This window comes from Taurulus bubalis (assembly GCF_910589615.1).
Source record: "Taurulus bubalis genome assembly, chromosome: 4".
In the NCBI taxonomy this organism is placed as follows: domain Eukaryota; kingdom Metazoa; phylum Chordata; class Actinopteri; order Perciformes; family Cottidae; genus Taurulus; species Taurulus bubalis.
In genome coordinates, this window is record NC_136592.1 from 28,761,905 (window position 1) to 28,772,262 (window position 10,358).

Consider the following 10,358-nt stretch of genomic DNA (forward strand, 5'->3'; position numbering starts at 1 on the left):
CATAAAATCTAATAACCGGATATGGCGGCCACAGAATGTTCTACTGCTCACATAAACACTCAGCTGGTCCATGGGGTGAAGTCTGAACACCATAGTGTGTTTACTTTAAGTCCTCTCCTATGAAATATAGTATGTCTCTGTTAGTAATGTGTGGCTGTTAATGAGGACATTAAGTGTGCTCCACAGGAGGGAAAGTCAGATCCACTTCAGCATTCCTGTCATTCCTGCCTCTATAGCTGATCTGCTTCAGAGTGGGTCAGATTAGTAGGATCTTCTGACACTGGACCCTGTGGCCAGCTTTGAGAATGATGACTCTTGGTTTGTTTGAGAGGTTTGAGAGCTGTTGACACTGTTTCTATTGGCTCCTTCTTGCTCTGTGAGTAGCAAGTCTGCACCTGGCTGATCTCGGCCCAGAGGTCCGGCTTTCCCCTCTCCCGGCACTGGACACTTACGGGCCTGTTCGCCTCACTCTTCACCTCACCCACACATTCTGACCCCACACTAAACAGCAGGAATTATCTCAAATTCCTCTGGGCTAAAAACACGCCGGCCAGGTGAGCCTCCAAGGTCAAACGAGAGCCCTGCTATCAATGAAACCTGCAGCGTTATCCAATAGAGCACAGGCAAACACTAGACTAACGATTTATATCATACAATTGTCATCAGTTCATAGATTTACACAATATATCTTCAGTAGGGAAGCTATGCCGCTCATTTGGGGAAATGGAAACACAGTGAGCTCAGTGTGGTAAAAATGAGGTCACTTCTAATGTAAAGAGACCTGCGGCATTCTGAGACTGTCTGGGTTTTCTGGCACGACCCTCGCTGTTGCCTTAGATTGCAGCTTTCAGGCCCTGTGAAACATCTAAATTAGCAGTCTGAATTATGCCTTTAAGCATACTATACAACGAGCGGCACACCAAGTCTACAGATGCCTTTAAATAAGTTTTATTAAGACATTTTTATGACAAACTGTGGAATTTCAATGTACATTCTTGCTGGCAAGAGTGGACCACAGCCATAGGTTTACGTCCCCAAAGAGAGTGAATTGATCATTCTAGAGTGCAAACTATGTCTAAATCTCAAGTGGCGTTGCGTTGTTTGAAGGAGTAAGGCGATGCCTGTGTAATGTGAAAGCAGATCTGTATGGACGAGCTGTGTAAGTGGGTTATACTTCATCTTAAGTTTTCCTGCTGTTGACTCCCAAGAATACTCCCTTTCTCTAAGACTCAACTAATGGATTCCAGCATGGCTCGGCTCCTTTTGCTTTTTTAGGGAGAGGACCTCAATCAGAGTAGATATGACATCCACAAATCCTTGGCAAAGAAGTCTTGAGACTATTCAACTATTTGCTTGCTCAGAAAGACACCAACCGACCGAAATACTTTTTCGTGTTTATTGTTCACTTGACATTACAAAATATCAGGTAGGAGTATAAACAGCACTTTGGGTAGAAACTATAGTACACAGTTTATAGTAAAGCTTCACTAATAATTAAAAAAGACATACAAAAAACAAAATACCAAAGACATCCTCATGTCAGTGTGCAAATAAGTTTATACAGACAGAAACGCTTCCATATGAGGCTACGCTTCGAGATAAATTATTTAAATAGCATATATCTACACAAATGAAATAACCTCAACATAAAACAAACATAATAATTTATCAAAACAAATGCACAGGAAATACATATCGCACAACATAGTCCAGATAACATTTCTTTAATCCTTTACGTTCCTGTTTGGGCTTTTACAAAAATATCTTATATACAGCATAAAAAGGATACTAAAGTCTTGCTTAAAAAAAAAGAAGCCAACCAATTCATACTGTGATGCTAAGACTTGTGATTCTTGTGCATTGCTGGCCACAATACAAAAATAATTAATGAGGTAATATTTGTACATAAAGGGTTTCCTTTGATTTTCCCTTGTCAGAAATGTAGGCCTGTACACACAAGCTCAGGCACACCAGTCATGCATACTGTGGATATTTAGAGATAAGGATCTTTTACTTTGACTGTTTAGTCATAAGCGCATATTGATTTCAGTAAATTAGAAAAGGTTGGGGCCAATATTTTAAGATGCAGAGATGAGTGAGAATTAAAGCCTGTATGATGAATAAGTGCATACAAACTCGAGATGGGAAATCGACTGACCCTCGCTGTTTACGTCCCTTGAACATAATATTTGCTAATAATTGCTGTTCCAAAGCAGTATCAGGTACACCTGCTTCGAGGCCCTGTGTTGTCCTGAATGTTGTGCTGTCCTCCTTTCTTCTAGTGCTCTTTCCTGAGAAGATTTTTTGGGCTAGCCCTAAGCCTTGGCTAAATACAAGACCTGGTGTGTACAACAGGTCTGTGTGGAGGCGGGGGCGTTAAAAGAAATCAAAATAATAAAAAAATGATGCGGTTATCTTCATAACTATGCTTGTTGGGGGGCGCACATGCAAAAACACACAAAAAACATTCACTCTCTTTGATAGTAACAGTCAGTCCATACTGTCCATGGTCCCTCAACAGTTCCTTCAAGGGGTATATTTACCCCAGCCTACGAAAGATCTCCTACTGCTTTCTTCATACTGACCAGTCCACAGTAGATGTCTATTAATGCTCAAAAATATTATTTAAAAACATGGGCCACTCTTCCTTTTGGTCCCTCGTCCACAGAAGAATACCGCCAACAGTTCAGGTGTGCAAAGCAATAAAATGTGGGCTCCCCCTTCAATGCAGATCAGAGCAACAAAGTGAGAGGGCCAATTTCTTCTGAGCAGAGCCGCGCTCACAATTTGAGTTTGGTGCAGAATCATCATTGAACTTTCATCTGGCTTAATGTCCTGAGGTCAGTTTACCTCACATTCACTCACTTGCTCGTCATTCCTCCAATGTGCTCAAAGTTCCCAAAAGAAAAATGTTAAAGCGATATCTATCCAGGTCTTATATTATATATTCATACTGGCGGACATTCTGCTAGAAGGCTTTGTGGTCCAATTATGTATCTGAAAGAAATTATAGAGAGAAAACACGTTACAAATAAAGTCAACGGTTATGGAGCCATTCTTTTTGAAATATCAAATAATAGTTTAGTGCTTACCTCTGCATTCGTATTTGAGGTCTGAGAAGTAAACCATCTCCTGAGAGAAGACGTACAAGCCTAGCCGCCCACCAGCGTACGTCTTGTCGAAGATGTTTCCAGAATCAGCCATGATTCTCTTGCCTTCATACATGACCACTCTAAAAAAGAAGACGTCAACACATGAGCTCATTGCCACTGTGTTATAAACTATGCACATTTGGGTAATTGAATGAAATGGCATGCTTCTGAGGTTTTGACCTCACCTAATAAGTCCACTCTTGGGTCTGTGGGTCAGATGCCATCTGTAGGCAGTGAAGTCCTTCCAGCCAATGTTCTTGGGGTCGTGCCACAGAGTGCGAACCTGAAAAGGAGGAATCGCAATGGTTAGAGTGAGAAAAGTGTCAAACAACGCGTTGAAAGATGTCTCCCCCCCGGAGTCAATCAATCTATTCTCACCTGTCCCGCGGTGTCTCCGGTGTGCCACAGGGCGTTCCTCAAATGCTCACCGGGTCCAGTGGTGGAGTTGACCATTTTAATTGACAGGCCTGAGTAGCCTTGAGCTCTTGTGGGTGTGTGGGACCAGTAGGTCTGTGTGATCTGTTTCCACATCACTGTGTAGAAGCGTGAGCTGGACTGGTAGCCAAATACGAAACCAGCGTAGTCGTCATCTCTGTCCGTGTTGACGAAGAACGTTCCACTGAAATCCACTGCGCTGAACTCATCGTAACCTGAATTAAGAAGAGAGATGGTTTAGAAGTGGTTCACTTCCACTTTACGCCCATGCAGCAAGACGTCTGTCTGCGTATTACGTACCAACAGCAATGCCAGGATCGCAGTTGACAGTCTGCACCAACTCCTTGCCCTGATGCCGGACCACCCAGTTGGGGTCAATCTGGGAGGTGCCCTTGGGGTCCAGAGGAACCATTTGGAATCTGCGGAAGTCTGTTTCACTGATGTCAAAGTTCTCCGGGCACACGTCATAGATGTCCAGAACACTGTCTTGGTCAAAATCGTCTTTGCACACATCACCACGGCCATCGCCTGAGAGGAAAACACGAAATATGGAAATCACAAAGATGGAAAAGGAGCAACAAAACTAAACCCAATTAACTGAGGCACTATTTGTCAGGTAGGCGGCACCAATGTTTCAAAAGAGCACATTGAAAGACTGACTCACCATCAGAGTCCAGCTGATCAGGGTTAAACGCCAGCCTACAGTTGTCCTTGTCATCAGGAATGCCATCGTTGTCATCGTCATGGTCGCAGGCGTCACCCTTGCCATCCTTGTCGTGGTCTACCTGGTTGGCGTTGGATATGTAGGGGCAGTTGTCCAAGTTGTTCTGGTGGCCGTCCTCGTCAATGTCCTGGTTGTTGTCGCACTTGTCTCCGACGAGATCTGAGTCAGAGTCAAACTGCAGGAGAACAGAATTCCTTTAGGACGAGATTTCCCACTCACACTATAAGACTCTTGTCCTCACTTCAAATAACTCCCTTTACTGTTCCTCAATGTGAGAGGTGCTACTGATTTAAATGTAGCCCCCTTGTTTTCAGGTATGCAAGCAATGTACTTTCAGACGTGTCCAGTGCCCTTGCACCTCAGCAAAATTACACATTCTTATCTGTTCCAAAGCTGGATGAATAGAGAGGGGTGGGATGCACTATTTTCCCTTAAACCCGTCACTTTACTCTGTCAGTAAAGCTGGGACTTCAACGTAGTTACATGAAACATCAATCTAGGTTACCCAGCATGGCTGGTAATGGATAGATGAGCTCGGATGTTACCTGATCGGGGTTGTGCTCCAGAGGGCAGTTGTCACAATGATCTCCCACCCCGTCCCTGTCGGTATCTCTCTGGTCCACGTTGTAAACATATGGGCAGTTGTCGTTCTCGTTCAGAATGCCTGTTGAATAAAACATACTTATATTAGCTTACTGTGCAAATGCTTGAAGACTAAAGAAAGGCATTAAAAATTAAAAAACACTTACCGTCACCATCAATGTCAACAGCACAGGCATCACCCTCGCCATTGTTGTCAGTGTCCGTTTGGTCGGTGTTGGCCTCGAACACACAGTTGTCACAGCTGTCGCCAACATCATCTCTGTCGGTGTCATACTGGGCAGGGTTGTACACTCTTGGGCAGTTGTCCTAATATCAAAGAGAAAGATCAAAAGCACAATACATTACTAAAATGGATCATTAGTCAAATAAACTACATCTATTGGAACAAAACTCTTGTTTGACAATTTAGTTTTTTCTCTATGTTTTGCTGGAACGTGATATTCCACTGCAAGCAAGCTGGTCATTTTTACCACAGCATTTTTCTTGCCCAACTTTCCAAATCCACACTAAGAATTATGGGCAAAAAGCCACTTCGGTCTCAGTTCTAGCTTTATCCTGTGCTACATGTTTTCCACTCTCTGGTGAAGGCATAAAAACATAGAGACTTTACATTCCTACCGCCCAAAGGAAGGATGGGTGCTGCTGATTGCTATGTCTGGTCTCTGAGGAAAGCACCCTTTGGTGCTAAAATAAACTGCTGTGATGACTCACCCTATCATCGGGGATCCTATCATTGTCATCATCATTATCACATTCATCACCCAGGCCATCTTTGTCATGATCTTCCTGGCCAGAGTTGGGAAGGTTGGGGCAGTTATCCTGTAAAGGAACAAAGGAGCGGTGAAGCAGGCGATCATCACAATAATAGAGTGCAGATGGATAATAATGGCCTTTTGTATTTATGCATGTCCACGTGGGGTCTGGCTACCTTCTTGCAGTGGTAGGTGGCGTTCTCCACACAATGCAGGTTAGTGTTGGGCCATCCGTCCAGGTCACTGTCCTCTCCGCAAATACGTCCATTCCCAGCATACCCTGGCTTGCACTCGCAGCGGAACATGGAATCGGAGAAGACGCCCAAGTAGATGCAGTTTGAATTCCTATGGCAGTCGTGGGTCCCATCTTGGCAAGGGTTACGGGGTTTGCAAACCTAAAGAAAATGACATAGAATTTTAAAAAATGCATGCATCTAGCTTTGTGGCGACACGCGCAATAAGCAAGTAATAACTCAAACCTGTTTTTTAGCAGTCGCCTGTTCCAGTCCTCTTCCAAAGGGCTGAGGACCGGAGAAACGTGTAGGGCAGGGCAGACAGTTGTAACCGGGCTCGGTGTTCTCACAGCGATGGACTCCGTTATGTGTGTGGCAAGCATCGGGGACATGTTTGCATTCATCAACGTCTTTGCAGGCAATGCCGTTCCCAGAGTAGCCGAGTGGACACCTGCCACACCTGAAAGAGCCATCGGGGAAGCTGTTGCACTTTGCTCCAGGGAAGCATGGGCTGGAGAGACAACCATCTGTAGAGAAAAGTAATTGATACTTTAAAAGGCTATTCTGTTGTGAATTACTTATTTCTTTCATATTTGTTGAATCTTAAATGCTTACCAACAGGGCAGTCCAGTTTGTTGCACACTTGAGACACAGAAGCATCACCAACACAATCCTTTCCTCCATATTTGGGGACAGGGTCGGAGCAGAGACGTTTGCGGGTTTGGACTCCTCCGCCACAGGTAACAGTGCAGGTGTCCCATGGCGACCAAGGTCCCCAACCTCCATTGACTAAAAAGTTTCGTGAAAACCAGATTCAGTTTGTTCCCTTGAATTCAGACACTCTGACATACTGTTTCTACTTTGCTACTGAAATTCAACTCACTAGGACAGGGTGACATTTGGCAGATTTCCGTTTGACGTCCTTCTCCCTGGCAGTCCCTTCCACCCATCTGCGGTGTGGGGGAGTTGCACAGGCGTATCCGGGTGATGTCGCCCTCACCACAGGTCACAGAGCACGATGACCAGGGAGACCAGTGGCTCCAACCGCCGTCCTGTTTGACTGTGAGCAACGCAGACACAATTCATTAATCACGCTCTCAAACGGAGAACATTTATCGTCACAATGGCTGTGTTAAGGAATGCTGATGGACTTACAGCGTTTGTCACATTCCTGGGGGTAGCAGTCACGGGTCTGGACAGAGGTGCCCTCACAGTTGCTGTTGATGCGGTCACAGGAGCGGCCGCGCTGCTGGATTCCCCGTCCACAAGTCACCGAACAATGGGTCCAGTCAGACCAGGGCGACCATCCATCCTCTATGTCTATCGCAGTAGAGGGAGAGAAAGAGTTACCTCGGGGGAATAGATATCAAGAAGGAAACAAAGACAATCCAATTTGATTTCACGAGCAGATTTAAAAAGAAGCTTACGTCTTTCACAGCGAGGGCAGCACTCTCCATCTGGCATGGTGGCGTTAGCACATGAGATCATGGGGCAGGAGATTTTGCGACACACGGTAGCAGAGTTCTGGATAGAGGAACAGTTGAATTAGTACAAGAATGGTGCAACCTGGTGCTGTTCCAAGCCTAATTGCTCTATTTCACAACGGAGGGATCTTTATCAGTGACATGAAACTCCTGCTGTGTTGATAGAAAACATAATCCTCACTAACACTCTCCCACCAACACCTAACTAATTACACATTAATTACACAATACGTGAGCAACTTTCAAACGAGGTTGCTGGTGGGAAAAAAGCCCCCATGCTGCTTTGTTGCCAGTTGAGAAGAAGTGTTGATGGCTTTCAGACAGAAGAGATGCGGTAATAAAGGGAGGTGCTAAAGTAAACACCATTATCACTTCATTACAGCAGGGATACAGGAAACACGGCGGCGGCTTTCCTCAGCTGGCATGTTTAAAGCTTGCACTGCAGCAGGTGTGATGTGACACTCACCTGGCAGGTGCACTCGGTGCAGCTATCCACGGTCCATTCATCTTTGTCCTTGTGCACAATGCCGTTGTGGAGGCAAATTCCGCTGTGGATGTTCATTTGCTTTTTCAGCAGTGTGCTGTCCTCAGACTGGAGGGAAAAGAGAGAGAGAGTTGCTCAGGATGGAGCACGGAAAACTTTCACTTTGCCAAAGTTCCAATACAAATGAATCACAGACCGACACCGTGATTAAGACATTGCTTGGCTCTAGCGAAGCAGTACAAATGCAACCGACAGCCAAACATATTTGTGTATTCACATGGGTCTCATTAAGGACTTGGCCAGGGACTGCCATTACAGCGACAAGTGGCTACGCACTGGGAATGTGTTAACTGGAAGTGGAGGGAAAGACGGAGACGGGAGGAAAAGGGGGAGTGAATGATGACAAAGAGGAGACCCTGGTGGCCCTTGGAGCTTACCACTTTGCGGAGATCATTCGACAGCTGCTTAACGACAACGCCGAGTCCCTTGAGCTCCTTAAACATGCTGCCGATGTCCTCACAAGAGAAACCGCACACAGACTGCACATCTGAATACAAGAAAGAAGGGTTAAATAAATGCCTCTGCGTCTTAGAGATTAACACCGATGAGAGGAACAGAGACACACTTTGGGGAGGAGAGGGCTCACCTTTGGCTTTGTGGCCAGTATAATCGGTCCTAATGGCAGGGCTGGATCCATTGATGGGATTCTCCAGGGTCATGACATCAGTTAAGGTAGCTGCAGGGAGAAGAGTAGACACAGTCATTTCTGTCCACTGGAGCACAATGTGGAATTTTGCAGCTGAATAATATGCAGTCAGTTAAAAGCAGTTGATGTATTTTTCACACTAACCTCCGCTCTGGCATCCCTTATTTCTCAGTATAGCGTCAAGCGTGGTCCCAAAGACAAAGCGCACATTTTGAAGCACTCCCTGAAGGACAATACATTCCAGTTAAGAGACACGTTTCTTTATTTTCTCACATGACTAAATGTTATTTGTCATCATTAGTAATCGGGTGAGCTAAAGCACACAAACTTACCATGAATTTGTCCCTTACGGCTCCCTTTGCAATCCTGAGCCGGGCAACGTCTGCCACCTCCTGGGACAGCACTTTGGAGATTGGCAAATCCATCTCTGATACATTGATCTCCTCACAGCCGACAAAAAGCTGCACCCGGTCGTCCTGAACGAACAGCGTGATGTTCTTCCAGTGTCCAGTGGCCAAATCAGCATCCTCGATGGATACGACCTGCTGCTGGTTCATGGTGGAGTAGACCACATCCAGAGTGTTCGCCTTCCCGTTGGAGATGATCTCGAAAACGGGTCCAGATCCGTCATTCTTCTCGATGGTCAGAATGCTGCCCCTGGTTTTCTTGAACTGCTTCAGGTTGACCAGGAGGAGGAAGCCCCTCTCAGCCTGGATGGAGTCGAGGAGGTCCCTGAGGTAGGTGTCGGGGAGTGCGGGGATCAGGTCTGCGTTGAGGACCTTGTATGCAGGGCTGTAGGGATCTGCACCTTTGACCAAACTCACTCCGTTGTGTCTCTTGCTTACCCGGGCCAGATCAAATAAGTCAAACACACTGTTATCGTCCCGACTCTCTGCTGTCAAAGAAAAGAAGAGTTGTGTTTTTTTCTTTCGTGATGACAGTGTGCATGAAAATGTATTAAAACAACCACATTAAAAAAATATATATAATATATTTAGTATTAACAGTGGAAAAACATTATAAACTTTATTTTTATAGAATAAAATAAAATCACAGTTAAAGGAACTAATCATATAAATGCTACAGGTATAAAAATAAAATAAAAAGACTAATAACAGACGTTTTCCATTCTCACCTGCCAGTCTTGCTCCTTCACAGCTCCAAAGCATCAACAGCAAAAAGATGCCACACAGCATCATGTCGAAACCTCAAGTGGCCCCTGATGCAACCAAGAATAACACACACGCCGTTAGGGGACACATCTAGGCGACATTTCTGCATTCATTAAACAATTTTAATACTTAATTTAGTCTACAAACCTTTAAAAAGAAAATCCCCCGTGAAAATAGATCAGGAAAAAAGTCCTCGCTTGTCCGATTTTGTATCCCGTTGCTCTTCCTTTATAACTGATCGAAGCTCTTTCGTTGTGGGTAAATCGTTGCAAAGTCTCTCTGAGCTCCGGTCCCGGATTTATTCCGGTGCTTAGACTTATTCTACTGATTTATGCTACCGATACAAGTGTTATTTAAACAGTTTGAGGACATTCCTGAGGTCCCGCCTGCTCCAATGGGATGGCTGCAGCAAAGAGGGACGGACTAGTTTTCTTACCTCACAGCCAGTCCGCGTAACATCCGCGACGCACACACAGAGGAGGAAAAATGCATTCCTGAGCGAAGTTTCCATCACCGGACAAGTATTTCATACGCGCACCAGCCACACGATTCGGTCATTTCCGGTCAACTTTAAGGGTAATGATTCGTCCAATAGTCTTCATTTTCATGAAGG

The 10,358-nt window shown here is 45.1% G+C and overlaps 1 protein-coding gene across 1 annotated transcript; it reads right to left on the bottom strand.

Moving 5' to 3' along the window:
• Nucleotides 1–1,382: 1,382 nt before the first annotated feature.
• Nucleotides 1,383–10,029, bottom strand: thbs1a (thrombospondin 1a). The gene is made up of 22 exons (XM_079217388.1): nucleotides 9,893–10,029; nucleotides 9,709–9,792; nucleotides 8,906–9,468; nucleotides 8,718–8,796; nucleotides 8,514–8,603; nucleotides 8,305–8,414; nucleotides 7,850–7,975; nucleotides 7,327–7,423; nucleotides 7,055–7,219; nucleotides 6,783–6,959; nucleotides 6,515–6,688; nucleotides 6,146–6,426; nucleotides 5,843–6,061; nucleotides 5,626–5,733; nucleotides 5,061–5,220; nucleotides 4,857–4,975; nucleotides 4,252–4,486; nucleotides 3,888–4,115; nucleotides 3,531–3,802; nucleotides 3,338–3,435; nucleotides 3,093–3,232; nucleotides 1,383–2,997 (listed from the first exon to the last, which is right to left on the bottom strand). Exons 2-22 carry the CDS (start codon nucleotides 9,770–9,772, stop codon nucleotides 2,990–2,992), a joined length of 3,513 nt encoding a protein of 1,170 aa, XP_079073514.1. The 5' UTR covers nucleotides 9,773–9,792; nucleotides 9,893–10,029; the 3' UTR covers nucleotides 1,383–2,989.
• Nucleotides 10,030–10,358: the final 329 nt, after the last annotated feature.

Excerpts from the sequence above, each read along its gene's own strand:
- thbs1a (XM_079217388.1), bottom strand. The coding sequence starts at position 9,772 with ATGATGCTGTGTGGCATCTTTTTGCTGTTGATGCTTTGGAGCTGTGAA. Across the intron at positions 6,689-6,782 it reads CCAAATGTCACCCTGTCCTA|TCAATGGAGGTTGGGGACCT; the intron begins GTGAGTTGAATT and ends GAAACTTTTTAG. Across the intron at positions 4,487-4,856 it reads TGGAGCACAACCCCGATCAG|TTTGACTCTGACTCAGATCT; the intron begins GTAACATCCGAG and ends GTTCTCCTGCAG.